This window comes from Nicotiana tomentosiformis, chromosome 10 (assembly GCF_000390325.3).
Source record: "Nicotiana tomentosiformis chromosome 10, ASM39032v3, whole genome shotgun sequence".
Lineage (NCBI taxonomy): Eukaryota > Viridiplantae > Streptophyta > Magnoliopsida > Solanales > Solanaceae > Nicotiana > Nicotiana tomentosiformis.
Window position 1 is genome coordinate 21,825,149 of NC_090821.1, and position 18,381 is coordinate 21,843,529.

The window sequence follows — 18,381 nt, forward strand, 5'->3', positions numbered from 1 at the left end:
ATTTGCCAGTTTTTGTAATAAACTACTTATAAATGGACATAACTGGTAGATTCCATAGAAAAAATGAACCTAGACGACCTGCTTGTAAGTGGGAGACTATAGAGCCAAAAATTGGGTGTGAGCTTCCTCCAACATTTTAGAACTATTCCTTGGCTGCTTGCAAGTTGTAAAAGGGAAATTATGGCTTCTTATAGACGTCCCTAGATCACACCACACTTGTATTATCCCTGTTTAGTCGTCTCCATTTTGCAAAATGTACTTCGTGCAGCAAAAAATTAGAGATTACAAGATATGGGAGTGAGAACTACATCCTGGGAAAAAATGAAAGAAGTTGCGCATTGTAACCTTGTCTTTGTTTTAGGACTGTTTGCAGCGTGAGTGCAAAGGATAAGAGAATTTGCAATCAACAGAAAAATCAATCAAAGGGAACTAAACTATATGTTGAAGCGCAACAGCTAAAAGGAATCTGTATTACATGTCAAAGCTGATCCTTTATTAGAAGAAGGAACACTGCCAGTATCAATAGTACAAATGAATAATGTAATCTCTGCCACTTGCATATAAAAGTAAAGTTCAGGAATTTCCATTGCGCAGACCCTAGTGGTGATGATCTTGAACATAGCGTAACCCACAATACTTGCACACTGCTGGCTCGTTCATATCAAGGCAAATAAACTCAATTGGGTGCCCAAGAGCAGGAGTGTCTGCACCAGAATATATAAGAGCATTTTTACACAAATTTAAACTTGTAACGGAAGCAGTAATTACCTTATTTTTTAGGGGCAAGTGGAAGCAGTATATGTTATCGAAAGCACATTTTCAAGAAGAAATGATATTAAATTTTTGGAAAAGAAATGATACTCAAATTACCTCCTTCGCAGGCAGCAATCCTACCCTCAACCTTGATAGGTGGAACTTCATTGATCAATTCCATGGGAGATTTCTTGCTAGCATCCTACCATTAAGCACCAGAAAGCAATTAGGAAAAGAAAAGAGTACTTAAATTTGAGACAATATTAGGCACTTATGTTTGAAAAAAGCCTCTGCCTTCAAGGTAGGGGTAAGGTCTGCGTACACATTACCCTCCCCAGACCCCACTTGTGGGACTATAATGGGTTTTTTGTTGTTTGTATTAGGCACTTAAGGCTGAAGGTTATAAAGCATAGTGAAAACAAGGTAATCATTTTTTGACCTTTTCTCAAAGTTCTCAATAAGATGATCACTGAGGCTTTCAGTAAGCATTGGTAACAATTCCATTAAAGTACTAGCATTCCATATCAATCATGGCAAAATAGATTGCTACTATGATGGCAACTATGATGGGATGGAAGCGAAGCCAGCTCACAATCTACTCAAGCAAGCTCAGATTTTTCCTCTGTGCGACTAGCCTTTTTTGAAGTGCAATCCAACAAAGAAGCTCCACTCATCATGTTCGCGAGCCTTTTTATTTTCTATAATAATTTTAGTCTAAGTTGCTCGAAAACGGGTACAAGTATCCGACATGGGTACGGATCTAGAGGTCGGATTCTTTGAGATGTAAATTTTAAGATTCGGGGATACTACTAGTATTGATGCGGGTGCCCCCAGCTAAAAATAATTCAAACAAATATAAATATAAATATCTCTAAATTATGAGAAATTTCGTGAAATGCTTACGTATAGCTTGCGAAGTGTAGATTTCTTTTTTTATTCTCAAGTTTAGAAATTTTGTGGAATACTTGCTTTCTGGCCTTTGTGGTTGATACTGCTAGTTTCTATTGTTGCTTTTCATTTTCTTGAGTCGATGGTCTACCGGAAACAGCCTCTCTACCTCCTAAGGGTAGGCTAAGTTCTGTGTACAAACTATCGTCCTCAGACCCCCACTTGTAGGACTCCACTGTGTTTATTGTTATTATTGTAGATAAATAAAGGATTGATTTTCTAGATAAGGTATGTTATTTTCTTCAATTTACCCTATTTTTTGTTCTGATTTCGGGAATCAAATTGTCTCTCGTCTCGAATTTTTCCGTCCATCGTGGTCAAAGTACCAAAAATTGTCTGAGCAGATCCGGCATTGATCCCATATCCACACCCATACTAGTGTTGTGTTGTCACGGGTGCGGCACCTAAACTGCCATATCTGAGCAACTTAGATTTTGGTTTAAACCTGTCCATTCTTTTCAAAAGCATGAGCTTCTCCCAAATTACTTTAGCAGCCTTTCTATATATGATAAACACACACTAAAAAAACTTATATGTGGTGACGAGTGTGTGCACGGGCTTATATGTGGAATTGACCGATTTAAACTCTTAGGTTACTTATATGCATTTAATTGAAGTTGTTATTACATGGAATATCTTTCATTGTTGAGTTTATTCTTCCGTTTTATTGTGTTGTTGAAACTCTTGTATACATTATTGTTGAGCCGTGGGCTATACATTGTTGTGATATTGGTATTGTTGTTTTGGCTATATTGTGATATTGGTATTGTTGTTTTGGCTATATTGTGGCATATGGGCACGTGTGGTGCGAGTTGATTATTGTGTTGTAATGAGATGTGCATGCGGTGGTGATATTGATGCGCATGCGGCGAGATAAGGGGTTTTATGCACGTGTTTCTAGAAAGGGGAATTACTTCATTTTGAAGCACACACGGCGAGATAATGGGGCTAAAGCGCATGAAGCTATTTCGGGAAAAATATTTTTAAAATAAATGTAAAGCTCACGCGACGTTATAAGGAAGAGTTGTGACTAGTGATATTTGATTATGAGGTGTGGTACCTCGGGGTGATTCTTGTTGGTATGGCTTGATTAGTTGAACTGCCATTTGTTTTCCTTAATTGATTCATCATATGTTATGCTTACTTTTATTGTCACTTATCTATTCATTTTTGCTTTATATTTATATACTTGCCCAGGTTTTTATGTCTAGTGAGTGTTTTGACTCGAACCTCGTCACTACTCCACCGAGATTAATCTTGATACTTACTGGGTACCGATTGTGGCATACTCAAACTACGCTTCTGCACATTTTTGTGCAGATCCAGGTACCTCGGAGCATGCCAGACGTTAGCTAGCTATATGAGATTTGCTGCGGACTTCAAGGTATACTTGCCATTACGCTCGCAGGCACCTTCTGGAGCTTTACTTTACTACTGTTTACTTTCATTCCAAAACAGCGATGTAATTGATATTCCTAGTTTACTCTCAGTAGAGCTTAGGACTCTATACTGCCGGTTTTGGGATATGTTACTGTTGGTCATTTTGATTATGCTATGTCACTTATCCATTTTCGATTAATAGTTAATTGGATTTAATCTGTTAATCTCAGCATGTGTTAGCCTTATCTAGTCTTAGAGACTAGGTGTCATCACGATCCTAGAGGTGGGATTTGGAGTCGTGATAAGTTAGTATCAGAGCTCTAGGTTCATAGGTTCTATGAGTCATAAGCAAGTTTAGTAGAGTCTTGCGATTGGTACGGAGACGTCTGTGCTCATCTTCGAGAGGCTACGGAACTATTAAGAAATTCCACTTCTTTCATTCCTTATCGTGCGGCATTGATTCAGCTTGATACGTATATCTTATATTCTTTAACATTCACTCATATATGATGTTGCGCACTGGGTATCAGCTAAGCACCGACGGTTTGTGATGCTGCGGATGGGCTAGAAGGGGGCTATGGATGCTCGATCATTGTCTCTAGACTGAGGACGCGGATGTGTTGGTAGATCTTCCAGTTGTTCACGTGTGGGATGCAGCGGGTTCTGGTATTTGGTTGGTGAGTACGAGCTCGGGAGGATTTAATTGATTGCCTAGTTGTTATGATCGTGGTAGGGTCATGGGAGAATGTTGATTTGAGGTAGTCAATGGTATTAGAGGTTATGTATTTTGTATGGGACTTCTATTCAGTGGAAGGTACATATTATCATTCGAGGCACTTGAGGAAACAAACTTGACTGTCACGAAGATGGATATGCGCTTAGTAAATGATTTGAGGTATCTTATGATTGATGTTATACGAGCTTATGAAGGTTGTTGGTATTGTGGATCACTGGATGTTGTGTCCTATGGCTTCGCGCCAAGTGGGGGAGTCTGCTATCGACGATTAGATTGCATGGTCATGTGTTATATTAGTTTTGGTCTGAGGTATATATGTGGTATGAGAGGGTTCCCCGAAATTGTATATGGCTAAGATCTGAGGTTTGCATGGGATAGTACTGAGACTTGCAGTATTTCCGTGTCATTATTAATTTTACATTTCAGTATCAGATGTTAGAGAAACATCTTTCAGATTCACAGAAGGTCTCTTCAGAGTGGATATCTTGGTTGCGACATTATTGGGTGTTTCAAAGGAAATACAGTGATTTATAGGCTTTCGGACGACGTGGTTCGTGCCAGGATCTCTTGCGGTGATCTTTGGTTTAGGATCGTAGTGTACCGGCAAGAAGAAGTGTTAAACTTGAAGGCAAGTCGAGGAGGATTCGAAGAAATGGGTCAGCTTGGTGGAGTAGGGTCAACATTGTAATAAAGGTTATTGATTCCTTTGGTGTGGTGATATTTTACTGGTGTTTTGTGGCAATACTCTTGGGTTTGACGGCTTGCATAACTTGGTTGAGCTGGGGAAATTCAATTATGATGGCTTGGTTATGAGCGGGCGGGTTTCGAAGAGTTCTTGATAGTGTCGACCCCGGCTTGAGCCGGATGTCTGCTACCGGCATAAGGAACATGTTGCATGTTATGATTTTTCTAATGTATGAGGTCACGAGTTCTAGATAGCATGGACGATTTCAGATGTTTAGAAGAATGCTAGCATTATTTGATACCACTTGAGAAAGGTGCGCACTGTGCTTCGACTTGCGGATGCCTACTGGTATTACGGTAATCGCCTGATTGATCGACTGCTAATGTTAGATTTTGCTATGTGACATAAGAATTATGGAAGTATTTCTCGTGGAATGATCGTGTATGAGGAATGTGTCAGTCATTTAGGTAGTGTAGTTGGGATCGGATATGGAGATTCTGGTATTCTAAGGATTTGAAGACTAAGAGGGTTCTCAGAGGCAGATTGTTACATGGTTGTGAACGACCGAACGATAAAGGCATGTTAAGAGGTTGACGACTGAGTGTGTGTGCTATGGATATGTTATTGTGGGCTTTCGGAGGTTATCTACCTATTTCGGGAGGATCGGAATTGATTTGGAGGCCACTGGTAGGCCTAACGAGAATGTATGTTCTTCATCGAGTTGGATTTGTCTACTCAGCACAGTTATTGTGGAGGGGTGTGTTATCGGTCGGAGTGGATCTTATTCGTGTTCTAATGTGTTCCATGTGTTACCTTTCTATGCCACGATGAGTTATGAGATTGTTGACTATTTACACACATGATGTGGTTATGTTTGGGCTTTGTGGTGAAATTCGAGCGAGATGGCTCTTGAGGTGTTGAATGGTTGATTGTGCCATGATTATGGTCTTCCAGTTTGTGGTATATAGTGATATCTGTATCTCCATGGTATGGTCATGCGCTTCGCGTGTTTGTTGTTGATATGCATATGGTTGTTGATTGTGAGCATCATGGCTCGACGTATTCCATGTGAACCGGTGTTTGGATTGGGTTACGCATCGCAGCGGAGTTATGTTGGAATATGATCCTTTGTGCTTATTTCGTGTTTTGTTTCATCGTTGTGTGATGGGTTCATAGCATTGCGCTTCGTGGTGGTATATGCTGAGCTTGCGGGGCGGTTCTCTCATTTGATTTCTTTCCATCATTGGGAACATTCGAGTTGTCGCTTGTTTGGTGCACGGATTGCATGGTATGTGGCTCTAGGTAGGATTGGTGTGGCATGTTGATAGAGCAGCTTGTATTGGATGAGGTGAAGTTATTGGGCCTGAAATGAGTGTCATCGGATTTGATTAAGGTATGCTTGGAAGAACAGTGTCACTAGTCAACTTAGATTTTGGCTATGGTTCTTGTCGGGCAAGAGAGCTCCGTGACTTGTTGATGTGATGGATAGTTATGAGTTTTTGCGTGTCTCTTTCATCATTGGCAGCGTACAAAGATTTGGAACAAGGTTTTTACTGATAGGAGGTTAGATATCGGTACCGGGTTTGCTATTTGAGCAGCTATTATGATCGGAAGCTATTGCTATGTGTATCTGGGTTATGTGGAATATCATGTAATTATACTTGGGATATGATTACAGCTTGATGTAGCTTGATTCAGACTTATACAGCGTATAGATGCGAGAATCGGGCCTTATAATAAATTTCGGAAGTTGGAGATTGGGTTCTAAAGGTTGTGAGCTAATGTTAAGTAAAGATTTTCGGTTAGATTGTGTTGTCAGACTTATATGGATAGGGATAACGTGAGATCACCCATAGGTATGGGTATGAATGTTTATACAATGATTTGATGACTTTGGGACGACTCTTGGCACGTTCGAGGACGAACGTATGTTTAAGTGGGGGAGAATGTAACAACCCGACCAGTCGTTTTGAGCATTTGCATTCAGTTTGGTAGTTTGAGGTCACGAGTAGCTTCATATGGTGTACTATGACTTGCGTATATCGTTGGTTTTGGTTTTCGAGTGGTTTGATTTGAAAGAATGATTCTCGACTAGAAAGCTTTAAGTTGGAAGAGTTGACCAAGTTTGACTTTTGTGTGTTTGATCTTGGATCGGAGTTTTGACGGTTCCGTTAGGTCCGAATGGTGATTTCGGACTTAGGCGTATGCTCGAAATTGAATTCGGAAGTTCCTAGGTTGATTTGGCTTGTTTTGCTGGAAATTGGCAATTTGAAGGTTTAGAAATTACCAAAGATTGACCGTTTTATGTTCATTTTATGGCTAACGGGTTTGAATTTTAGTTTCGAGACTTGGAATATGTCAGTTTTTTCATTTGGAACTTGTCCGCAAAATTTGGTGTCATTCCGAGTTGGTTTGATATGAATCGAATGCATGGTTGTGTTTTTAGCTATTCTTGAGTTCAATGTAATTTTCTATGTGTTTTGGTGTCCGATTCGTGGTTCCGGATGTTATTTTGGCGTTTTGATCGAGCGAGCTAGCTCTGTCTTTAGACTTGTGTGGGTGTTTGATGTCACGACCCCGAATCCCGCCTCTAGGATCGTGATGGCACCTAGTCTCTATGAATAGGTAAGCCTAATACATGCTGAGATTAACAGATTAAATCCAATTAACTATTAATCGAAAATGGATAAGTGGCATAGCATAGTCAAAATGACCAACAGTAACACATCCCAAAATCGGTAGTACAGAGTCATAAGCTCTGGTGAGAGTAAACTAGGAATATCAATTACATCACTGTTTTGGAATGAAAGTAAACAGTAGTAAAGTAAAGCCCTAGAAGGTGACTCCGAGGCATGCGAGCGAAATGACATGTATACCTTGAAGTCTCCACAGTAAATCTCAAACAGCTAGCTAACATCCAGCACGCTCCAAGGTACCTGGATCTGCACAAAAATGTGCAGAAGCATATTATGCATACACCACAATCAGAACCCAAGTATCAAGACTAACCTCGGTGGAGTAGTGACGAGCTTCGAGTCAAGACACTCATTAGACATAAAAATCTGGACAAATATATAAATATAAAGCTAACAACGGAAAGCAAAAATGAATAGATAAGTGACAACAAAAGTAAGCATGTGATAAAACAACAAAATAATAAGAACACAGTTAAAATATGAACGAAATCGATTAAGGAAAACAAATGGCTGTTCAACTAATCAAGCCATACCAACAAGAAGTTTACAACAGGAATCACCCCGAGGTACCATACCTCATAATCACAAATTACAACTTTTCCTTATAACGCCGCGTGAGCCTTACATTAATTTTAAAAATATTTTTCCCGAAATAGCTTCACACGCTTTAGCCCTCATATCTCGCTATGTGTGCTTCAAAATGAAGTAATTCCCCTTACTAGCAACACGCGCATAAAACCCCTTTATCTCGCCGCATGCGCATTAATATCACCACCCTTATGCCGCCGGATGCGCATCTCATCACAACACAATAATCAACTCGCACCACACGTGCCCATATGCCACAACATAGCCAAAACAACAATACCAATATCACAACAGCGCATAGCCCACGGCTCAACAACAATGTATACAAGAGTTTCAACAACAACGCAATGAAACGGAAGAATAAACTCAACAATTAAAGATATTCCATGTAATAATAACTTCAATTAAATGCATTCAAGTAACCTAAGAATCTAAACCGGTCAATTTTTACATATAAGCCCGTGCACACACTCGTCACCCCATGTACACGTCTTCCACATAATTCAAATAGTGCAATTAAACGAAATCCTACGGGGTAAGTTTCCCCCCACATAGTTAGGCAAGATACTAATCTCAATTAGGCCAAATCAACTCTCAAAAGTAGCTTTTCCTTTAAAATTCGCCTCCACACGACTCAAATCTAACAAAAACGACTTAATATCATCAAACAATGCAAGAGAAACCAAATCTGATAATTAAAGTTAAGATCTTACACAATTCCCCAAAAGTCAACAAAAGTCAACCCCTGACACACCGGTCAAAACCCGAGTCCAATGATAGATCTTCACTATCCATAATCCCACGAGTCCATATATGTGTTTTATTTTCAAATCCGAGTCCAATTCGACTCTCAAATCTCAAATTTTTATTTTTCAAAACATAGACAAAAGCCCCCCAAAAATTTCTCTTAGATTCTCATGAAATAGATGTTAAATCTCATAAACAATCATGCAATATAATTGAAAGTGGATTAAAATCACTTACCCAATAGTTGTGTATGAAAATCTCTTCTCAAAATCGCCTCCCACCGAGTCTAGGGTTCTAAAATGTGATAAATGAAGCTAAGTCCCGAAATCCCATTATTGCTCAGATGCAGGTCTCGCAAGTGCGGCCTGGCGAACCCCGCAAATGCGGAAAATCCATCTCAAAAGCGATGCCTGCAGATCCTAGAGGATGTCGCAAATGCGACACTGACTTCGCATTTGCAAAGTTGGCCCCTTCGCAAAAGTGGCCCAAATGGTCGCAAATGCGAGATGCCCCAGTCCAATCCCAATTCGCATTTGCGAGGGTGGCTTTGCAAATGCGATAAGTATTTCGCAAAAGCGGTGACCGCAAATGCGAAATGGTGCTCGCATTTGCAATAACTGCAGGACCATTACACCAACTGCTAAGAAACCAACCCAAATCAATCTGAAACTCACCCGAGCCCTCTGGGCTCCACACCAAACCGAATTGAGGGAATGAAGAAATTCCCTTTACCTATGAGCATGGAATAACTTAGATAGTCAACAAGTTTAAAAAGAAAAATTAAAATCCCTCTAACAGACCAAGAAAGTATGTGCAAAGTGAATGGGTAGCTTAACCACATGTCATGTTATTCCAAATACATGTACATCTTTTATAAAAGTTCCAAATATCTACGCATGGATCAGCTTGCATACACCTATATTAATTCACCTGGTACTGCAACCCGCTACCACCTGTCGGGTAACTATATCCAATTACCCACCAAGACTTGGGCAAATAAGAAGAATTCACCTAGTGTCAACTCTGTTGGAATTCAAACATTGGCTATCAAGGTTGCTAATCCAACTCTTCAACCACCGGGCCACCCCTTTGGACTCTGCTATCAAGGTTGCTAATCCAACTCTTCAACCACCAAATAAACGGTTAATATTTTCTTAGTATCCATAATCTACCTAGTGAAACATCTTTCCTCCAACCTCCACAAGAAGCTTGTCATCATTTCCTATAACCTATCTACATCAGCCGCATATACACAAAATGAAGACATAATACTAGGCAGATAAGAGAGTATTGACTTCAACAATGGTGAATAAAAACAAAGGAAAATTTAGATTGCTAAACGCGAACCTTAAGGAATGGGACTTCAGCTCCTTTGGGAACTTAGAGAAGAAGAAAACAGAAGTGTTAGAGAAATTACAGGAGATAGATAGGGAAGCAGAAAAAAAGGAACTGCCCAGAGGCCTGTCTAATCATAGAAATTGATGATGTAGTGAAAAGGAAGAAATCTTTTGGAGACAAGAATCAAGATGTCTATGGTTAAATCAAGGTGACAGACTGACAGTAAAACAAAACTTTTCTAAAAATGATCAATATGCATAAAAGGTACAATCAAATTTGATAAATCAATGGTAATTGGTGTAACGCTAGAGGAGAAGAACAAATCAATTAAGAGATAGTGGAATTTTTTTTTTTAACCGGTAAAGTAGCAATTATATTAAATCAGAAATCTGGCACTAAGTTAATGCCAGGAAAATACAAATTTGGAACCATTCCGTACAAAGCAAAAGAGAGAAGATTCCACCGACACAAAATCCTACTCCGTAGTGAGTCAAAGTCAAGCATACTATCCATCTGGAACATCCTGTAGATTACACCAAAAAGCCAAAACCATAAGCAAGTGTACTTAATCTTCGGTATACCCTCTATTTTCCCTTCGAAGCATCTTGCATTCCTTTCCTTCCATATTATCCAACACACACATGCTGGCACTGTATTCCAAATTTTCCTTACTGATTTACGCATTCCTCTAACGCCCCAGCTGGCCAGAAGAACCTTTTTTTTTATTGGCAAAGGTATTATTAAACAACGGTACAAATATGGTATGAAAAAGTACAGGACTCAAGACAGACCAGAAGATACTGTACTATATCACATTTGCAACTGCTATCTTCCTCGTAACAGTTACAAGAAATCCATATACTGCTCCCTACTACCAATTTGCCTACTCTTACACCAGAAAAAATGATTATGCAAACATTTGTTCTTCATTCAAGAGATACGGCTTTTTCCCTCAAAACAAGTTTTATTTTTCTCCAACCAAAGAGTCCAAAGAATGCATAGAGAAATAGCAATCCAGATTTGTTTCAAGTCTTCTTCATCTCCGGTCCCTGCCAGCACTTCAGTAGACCCCTTGTGCTATTAGGCATTGGCCAAGAAACACCACAGATATTTACAATGTACTTCTTTAGCTTTTTGGTGCAAATATCTTGACGTAATGGAGCTACACTGCTTATTAGACTTCCTCAACTCCACACATGTGCACAAAAAAAGTTGACTTTTTGCTTTTGCAATGCATATTCCGAAGAGTTCAGTAGATGCTGGTTACAATAAAATACCTTACTTTCTGAAGGAAAAAAAAAGGAAAAGCTCTCATCCTCATTTCCCACCTGTTAGCCTCTTGTACATACAAGAACATGGCACAAACAGGAATTGGATGAAGACCAGATTTATTTATCTTTCAAATTTTCAAGAATATCTCTTAGCCTTCAAGAATTTTGAACTCTCACATGTACCTAAGAAAATTTTCTTTGATGGAAATGTTAGAGTTTTGGAGAATAGAAGCACAGTCAATTACTCAAATTGCAGGATGACAAGTGGAGGAAACTATGATTCAATTACTTCACTCAACTTGATTTGAACAAAATGACTAGAACACATGGACACCTTAATATATATATAGTCTAGTATCATTTAAGACTACATTTTACCTTTTTCCTGATTACATGAATAAGCAATAGATGCATGCATCTTTTTAGCTCCTAATTCATGAACTAATAAGAATTGTGTATTTTTTCCAAAATAAGTACTAAGAAGATTCATGTATTGTGCCATGATCGACTGAGATTCAGCCCTTTATCGCTTCGATTTAAAAAATAAAAAGAAAATCTTTACCAAAGGTTTATGTATAGCACAGTCCAAAATAAGCTAAAAAGTCTTTTCTATTTATTATAAAAAGGTCTTTCCTCTTTCAACACAAAAGTTTAAATCATTAACACCCATTGGCACTACTTTATTCCTCTATAAATATGCAGCTCTAACACAATTTTGAACCATGTCAAACTTCTGAATAGGTATGAAGCTATCAAGCCTATGGCCCACAGAGATTAGAGTACCAACAAATAATGGGTGAGAGATAACCATTCTTCCCCTTTTCTCATCACCTACCCCGATTCCCTCAATGACACGTTATTTTCCTTGGTCTAATGAGTGCCTCCATTTCAAAAATCACAAAGACAAAGGAATTTCTTACCCCCCAAGCTACCAAAGAATCTGCGAAGAGTCCCATTCAAATAAATGGAAAATTTTACCATTGAAATTTTAATCTTTCTCCATGCAATCCTCCAAACATAAAGATTACCCGATTTACATGGTTATCCCATCAGTAGCTTTATTCCTCCAGTTGCTCCGATGATGAGTATACATTTCTCTCTCTATGCAATTTTACATCTGCCGTAACATTCTTAGTCCTCAACTGACTACTTTTGAGGATAGAACAATCTTCACTATCTAACGAATCAATCAGATAGTAGGATGATAGTCATGCATTAGAAGCATCTGAATTACACCATATGGTATTGCTAAAACTCAAATAAACAAGAAGCTTTTAGCACGATATACCTAGCTTGAGCCGTCAGTTTTAAGATCTATTCTTTTGTAAGTGTGTGCATGCGTGATACCATTTAGCATAGATTTCAATATATAGACAATGTTCCCTTATTTTTGCACAAGATATAAAATTAATTTTTGCACAAGATATAAAATTGACCCCAACATGTTACACAACCAGCTTCGGAAAAGCACACTTCAGATACAACTCTTACTTATATAATTCTTGTTCCCTTGTTAAAGTTGTCAAGTTGACCGGGAGAGATTAAGAAAATGAAAGGAGAAGAAGAAAACTAGTCCTTCTCCCTTTTTTATAAACAAACATAGTTGTTCCACAGTGTTAACTTTTTCTGTAGTTAAGCTTCTTAGGGTATTAAAATATGACTAGCCGTAACTATTTGCTTTATTTCTCCAGGTTCCGGAAATTCGATCTGACTCATTTCAGTTTCAGAGATAATTGTGAATCAATAAGCTAGGAACTAAATTAAACTCCAAAAAGCAATGGTGAACAGCCACACACACACACACACAAAAAAAAAAAAAGGAATAATATATCCATCATCATTTCGTACTGGAGAAAATTTTGGGGAAAACTAATTAGAGAAAGGAACATCTATAATACCTGCATCCACTTGGCAGTGTGGGAGGTGATGATCTCACCGCTAAGGCTTCTCGAATTTGAGGGGAAATTGAAAGATCTTCCTGTTAGGGTTTTCAGAAGATTCGAGGCCATTGTGATGCTCTGTTTCCTTCTGACTGCCGCCATTGTTGTGTTTGATCCAAAAATTATCTTTATCATGAGTGAATTAATTTATATTTGCATTCAACACTAACTGAATTTATTTTTGGGTTAACTCTTTTATTTTAGAATCAAAAATTTAATTTCTATTTCTAAAATAACAAAAGGAAGAAAAAAAAGAATATGTAGAATTTTTTTATTTCAGAAATACATGTCAAAAGCAGATATTCACAAAATATTTTACTTTGCTCAAAGGATAACTAATAAGTCTTCTCTCTTTCGATTTCTGTCTCTGAAAATTAATACTTATTTGTCTATGCAATTATAACTATATGCATAAATTTAGCTCAAAAGAAATAAAATTAATATTTGATGGATTTTGTTCTTTTTGGCATGATAGCAATCACAACTTCTTCAGCAAGATTATAACTTCTTGTTAAGTGTATATAATAACTCTCTGCAATATTTTCATTTTTTAAAATTATTTTTCACTAAATTAATTTAGTGGGTAGGTTATTTTCCAGGCACACCTTAGACAAGAGTGGGTTGCTCTAATGGTAAGCACCCTCCACGAGTTCGAGTCACCCCAAGAGCAAGGTGGGTAGTTCTTGGAGGGAGGGAGCCGAGGATCTATCGGAAACAACCTCTCTATCTCAGGGTAGGGGTAAGGTCTGCGTACACACTACCCTCCCCAGACCCCACTAGTGAAATTATACTAGGTTGTTGGTTGTTGTTGTTGTTGTTATATTTTTCACTAAATTAAATTTTTTAATTTGTATTTGTTTTCTTGAAGATTATTTAGTTCCATAAAAATAATTGGTTTTCTATAATTGGTATTCTGTTTAATAAATGTAAAATTTCAGGAGAGTAAAAAAATTAAATAGGGAAAAGACATGAATATGAGGAGCAGTTAGATTTTTTCGGCTCTTTAACTATTTCGGATCTGTGTAATTTTTATGTTTAAAACATTTTACAAAATAATTTTGTGGTCAATATTATCGTCTTGCATAATAATACTCTGTCTTAATAAGAAATTTTGTTTTAAATGGGTAAAATTAAGAAGTTGAAAGTCGTTAGTTTTGAGGAACAAATATAAGCTAGTCCACTAATGATAATCGCATATTCAAACGGAGATTATATTTGTTCTAGTTCTCCCATGAGAAATGCGATGATCACCTGCCCACAAGCCTACATGATCTCGACCTCCTGACCGCGAACGTGATTGACAAAGTACAACAGGCCAAATCCTCCTCCGCGATCGTGAAGCACTACAGCACAACAGCAAATCAACTGCTCCAAACTTAACCAAAATGGTTGAAACCAACCTGAAACACTCTTGATCCCCCCGCGACCCCGTCTAATCGTTTTAACTAGTCCATATACTTCCTACAAACTTGTACCGAGGCTCAGAACATAAAAAACAACCTTAAAACCAAGAATCGAAGATCAGATTCGTCTCTTAACTTAAAAAAGTTCAAACTTTGCCGAATCCATATGAATTCACTTACACATTCCGGATTACAAACAAACTTTGCACACAAGTTCCATACAGCCAAATAAATCTATTCAAAGTCTAGAAAAACCAATCGAACTTTGATAACATCAAAGTTAACTTCTTGTCAAACGTCTGAACTCTCCAATCCTTCAAATTACTTACTTTCGGCAAATAGAGCCAAAACCTTCTAGGAACCTCTAAATCCAAATTCGAACATACGGTCAAGTCCAAGATTACCATCCAAAACTATTGGAATCATCAAATTACAAATTCGAGAACGTTTATATAACACCCCAGAAAATTTTGAAGTACTTGAGCGCTAGTAAGAAAGTTTATGTGCACTCATTATATAAGGAGTAAAGTGATGTATGATCTATCCAATTAAAGGTCTTTGAGTCTAGTTTCTAACGCTTTAAACCGTTTGTCATTTGGACATTCCTACAAGAAGTTATGACCAAATTACCAAAGGCTGGCGGAGGAGCCTGCAGATGCGAAGCATCTGAGGCCACGTCCGAAAGAGAGGCTCATAGTGAAGTGCTGCCATAGGGTCCAGGTCCGTATCCGAGCTTCAAAGAGGAGTGAAGTGGGGATGCGAAGCATCCAGGGCCGCATTCGAAACCCAGAAATCTGGGCCTATAAATACAAGGTCGGGTAAAAAGGGTATTTTGTGTATTTGGGGTTAGGGTTCTTGAAGTGAAGGGGCGATTTTGAGCTCAAATCAAGTCCAATCGACCAAGGTAATTGTTAATGATGTTTTGGATTGATTATTACTCAATATACATGAGTTCTAAACATGATTCTTACATCCAAATATAAGATTTCATCATCAAATCCTCAAGAACACAAAAATCACCAAAGTTGTGATTTTTCAAGATTGATCTACTAGAGGTAATTCCAATGCTTCAAACTCATTTATTATGAGTAGTTAGAAGTATTTGAAGCATTTGTTACAAGTTTTAATGGTTGAAAGATTGGATTATAAAACTCTAGTTCATGGCATGAATAGTACTTTTGAGAAAATAAGAGAGAAGGTGAATGGTAATCTTGGCGATGAAATTTATGAATACAATGAACCTATGGGATTTGTTACTAATATTGGTCTCATTGGATGTTGTTATTGTAGATTGAAGTTGATTAGTGTAGTGCATCATTGTAGTATCATTAAGGGAAGAATTTGAGGTATGTTGGCTAAACTTTCTCTCTTAGAATCGAATTCCATAATGTTTCCGTAAGATCAAGTATGATTGGATCAAGATTCCTAACTTCTATATTCCGGGTTATTCCCTATAAACTTGATTATTCCGAATGAGCCTTATGTCGATAAGTCGATGTTCAAAGTATGATTTGTGTATTAAAATGTTATGGCTTTGAGTCGTGTTTTAAATGAAAACTAGTATACCAATTGGGTGAGAAATACTCGAGATGCTTAAGACTCATAATTGCTCATATGTGTACCTAAAGTCTTGATTGTAAATGTCTTATTGTTGATAACCTATAAAGGTGGTTGGAAATGAAATAATTGTATTGGGGATATAGAGTGTGGTAAACGTGCCAAGAATTTAAGTTATGACTATGGCTAGTAGTGCAAATGATTTAGATAAAGAATATGAAATGAGCCTCGACTCAACGGTGTTAAAAGTGATTTGAAAAATAGAATTTGCCTAAAAGCTTTTGTATTCAATTCATGCCCATTAGTGGCTGTTTTAACTAATGTTTTACTTTAAAAATATATCCAGTGTGATTCGAGTTCTATATACTCATGTGTTGAAATTGTACATTGTCATTTCTGGGGAAGAGTATAGAAAGAGTAAATGGTGTATTGATTGTTTATAATTTTTTATATGTGTTTCTATTGTTGGTTGGTATGCCTCATTCTTTGGGAAGAAACCATTTGTGTTTGAAGTTCCCATTTCAAATGGATTTGAAGTATATGATTTCTAAAATTTTCTATATGTTGATATTTGATGGTGATCTTTGAAATTGAAAGAGATGAAAGTGCGAAATATGAAATACGACCATCGTGCCAGGAATAAAGAATCTTGTGAATGGTCAAATGAGCTAAGGAAATATTGTCGTTGTGAATGTCTGGAAATACTAACGAGAATTTATACAAAGTGAAAGATGTTGAGGTGAGTACAATTGTATTTATATTACCTTTGTGTGCAAATCAAATCAAAAATATTTTTGGGAGCATCATTAGTAAAACCGAGGAAGGGTGGGTCATAAGGCCCACACCTAAAATCGAGGGGTAGATTGTGGTTATTCCCCTTATTTAGGATGAAATTGTGATATTATTCCCCTTAATTGGGATGAACTGGTAATAATTGTGGAATGGAAAAGTCAACCCACACGGCATATGTGGGAAGACGGCCTAGCTGATCGGGTGGAGATCGGACTCCATGTTGCGCACATGGCGGTACTACTCTTGGTAACAACTTTCTTTCGCATCACCTATCAAACCACATTGTCTGTAGGGAGATGGCCTAACCGATCGGGCGTGATCGCACTCCGTGCTAACAAAGACGGTGGAATATAGACGCTAATGATCTCCCAATCAAAAATTGTATATGATGTTCGTATTTTGAAAATTATTATATTTTAACTGGACATTTGGATATTGCTGATTGTGACTTGCTATCTCTATGTGTTGCCTTTTCTTATATGGGCATTCTATTTTGAAAGAGAACTTTTAGCTATACATACTAGTGCTATTCGACGGTACTAACGTCCCTTTTGCCAGGGGCGCTGCATCTTTAATGGATGCAGGTGGTTCTACAACAGGCTATATTGATCAGTGATAGCAGTATACTCTTTTCAGCTGATTTGGTGAGCCCCACTTCATTTCGGGGTCATGTATATTTTGTTTCTCATGTACTGTGTTTTGAGGTATAGCCAGGGCCTTGTTGCCGGCATTTTCCATATTACTGTTTTGTTGTACTTAGAGGCTCCGTAGACAGGTTGTGGGTGGTGGTTGATGCTGAGAGTCAAAACTAGAAATGTTGGTATTTGACAGACATGTTTTTCATTATATCTATAAACTTGTAATATTTTGGAAATTATGAATGGAGCTACTAATGGGAATAAAATAGGAGTTGTTAATGAAATCTTTCCAGTGTTTGATTAATGGAGTACATCTCCTCTTTATTCATGGATGAGTTTGGGTAGAAGGAAATCTAACAGGCTTGCTCGACGGGTTCTCTCGGTTGAGCACCGGTCGCGCTCCTCGATTTTGGGGCGTGACAAACTTGGTATCAGAGCCTAAGGTTTTAAAGTGTCCTAGGATGTCTCGGAGCCGTGTCTAGTAGAGTCCTTATTATTGTGTGTTGTCGACCACATCTATAATTAGGATGCTACATGGACATTTAGGAATAATACCCTTCTTTGATATTCTGAATCGTGCGATGAAACTGGTTGTGAAACTGTTCTTCCTCCAACTCGTGCGTTAAGGTTCAAGGTAAGTTTAAATTCTCTTTTGGTTTATTTCAAGTAATGTTATCATGTGACATGACGAAAGGGTAAAGGCCTGAATATTAAACAGATAGCACATGTATCATGTTGAATGAATAGTATGACCATACGAGACAAGTATATAGTACCATGAGCATACTTTATATGAGAAGAGTACTAGAAGTGATTACCCACCTCCAAAGAGGCATTGCCGTGATAAATGAGGCCTAAGCTTAACTAGTACATGTGGATAGTGTGGGAACCATGTGTATGATTCAAAGA

The 18,381-nt window shown here is 37.9% G+C and overlaps 1 protein-coding gene across 1 annotated transcript; it reads right to left on the bottom strand.

Moving 5' to 3' along the window:
- Positions 1–415: 415 nt before the first annotated feature.
- On the bottom strand, positions 416–13,461 carry LOC104115218 (NADH dehydrogenase [ubiquinone] iron-sulfur protein 6, mitochondrial-like). Its single transcript, XM_009625803.4, has 3 exons — positions 13,041–13,461; positions 871–955; positions 416–704 (listed from the first exon to the last, which is right to left on the bottom strand). Exons 1-3 carry the CDS (start codon positions 13,215–13,217, stop codon positions 598–600), a joined length of 369 nt encoding a protein of 122 aa, XP_009624098.1. The 5' UTR covers positions 13,218–13,461; the 3' UTR covers positions 416–597.
- Between the last annotated feature and the right edge of the window lie 4,920 nt (positions 13,462–18,381).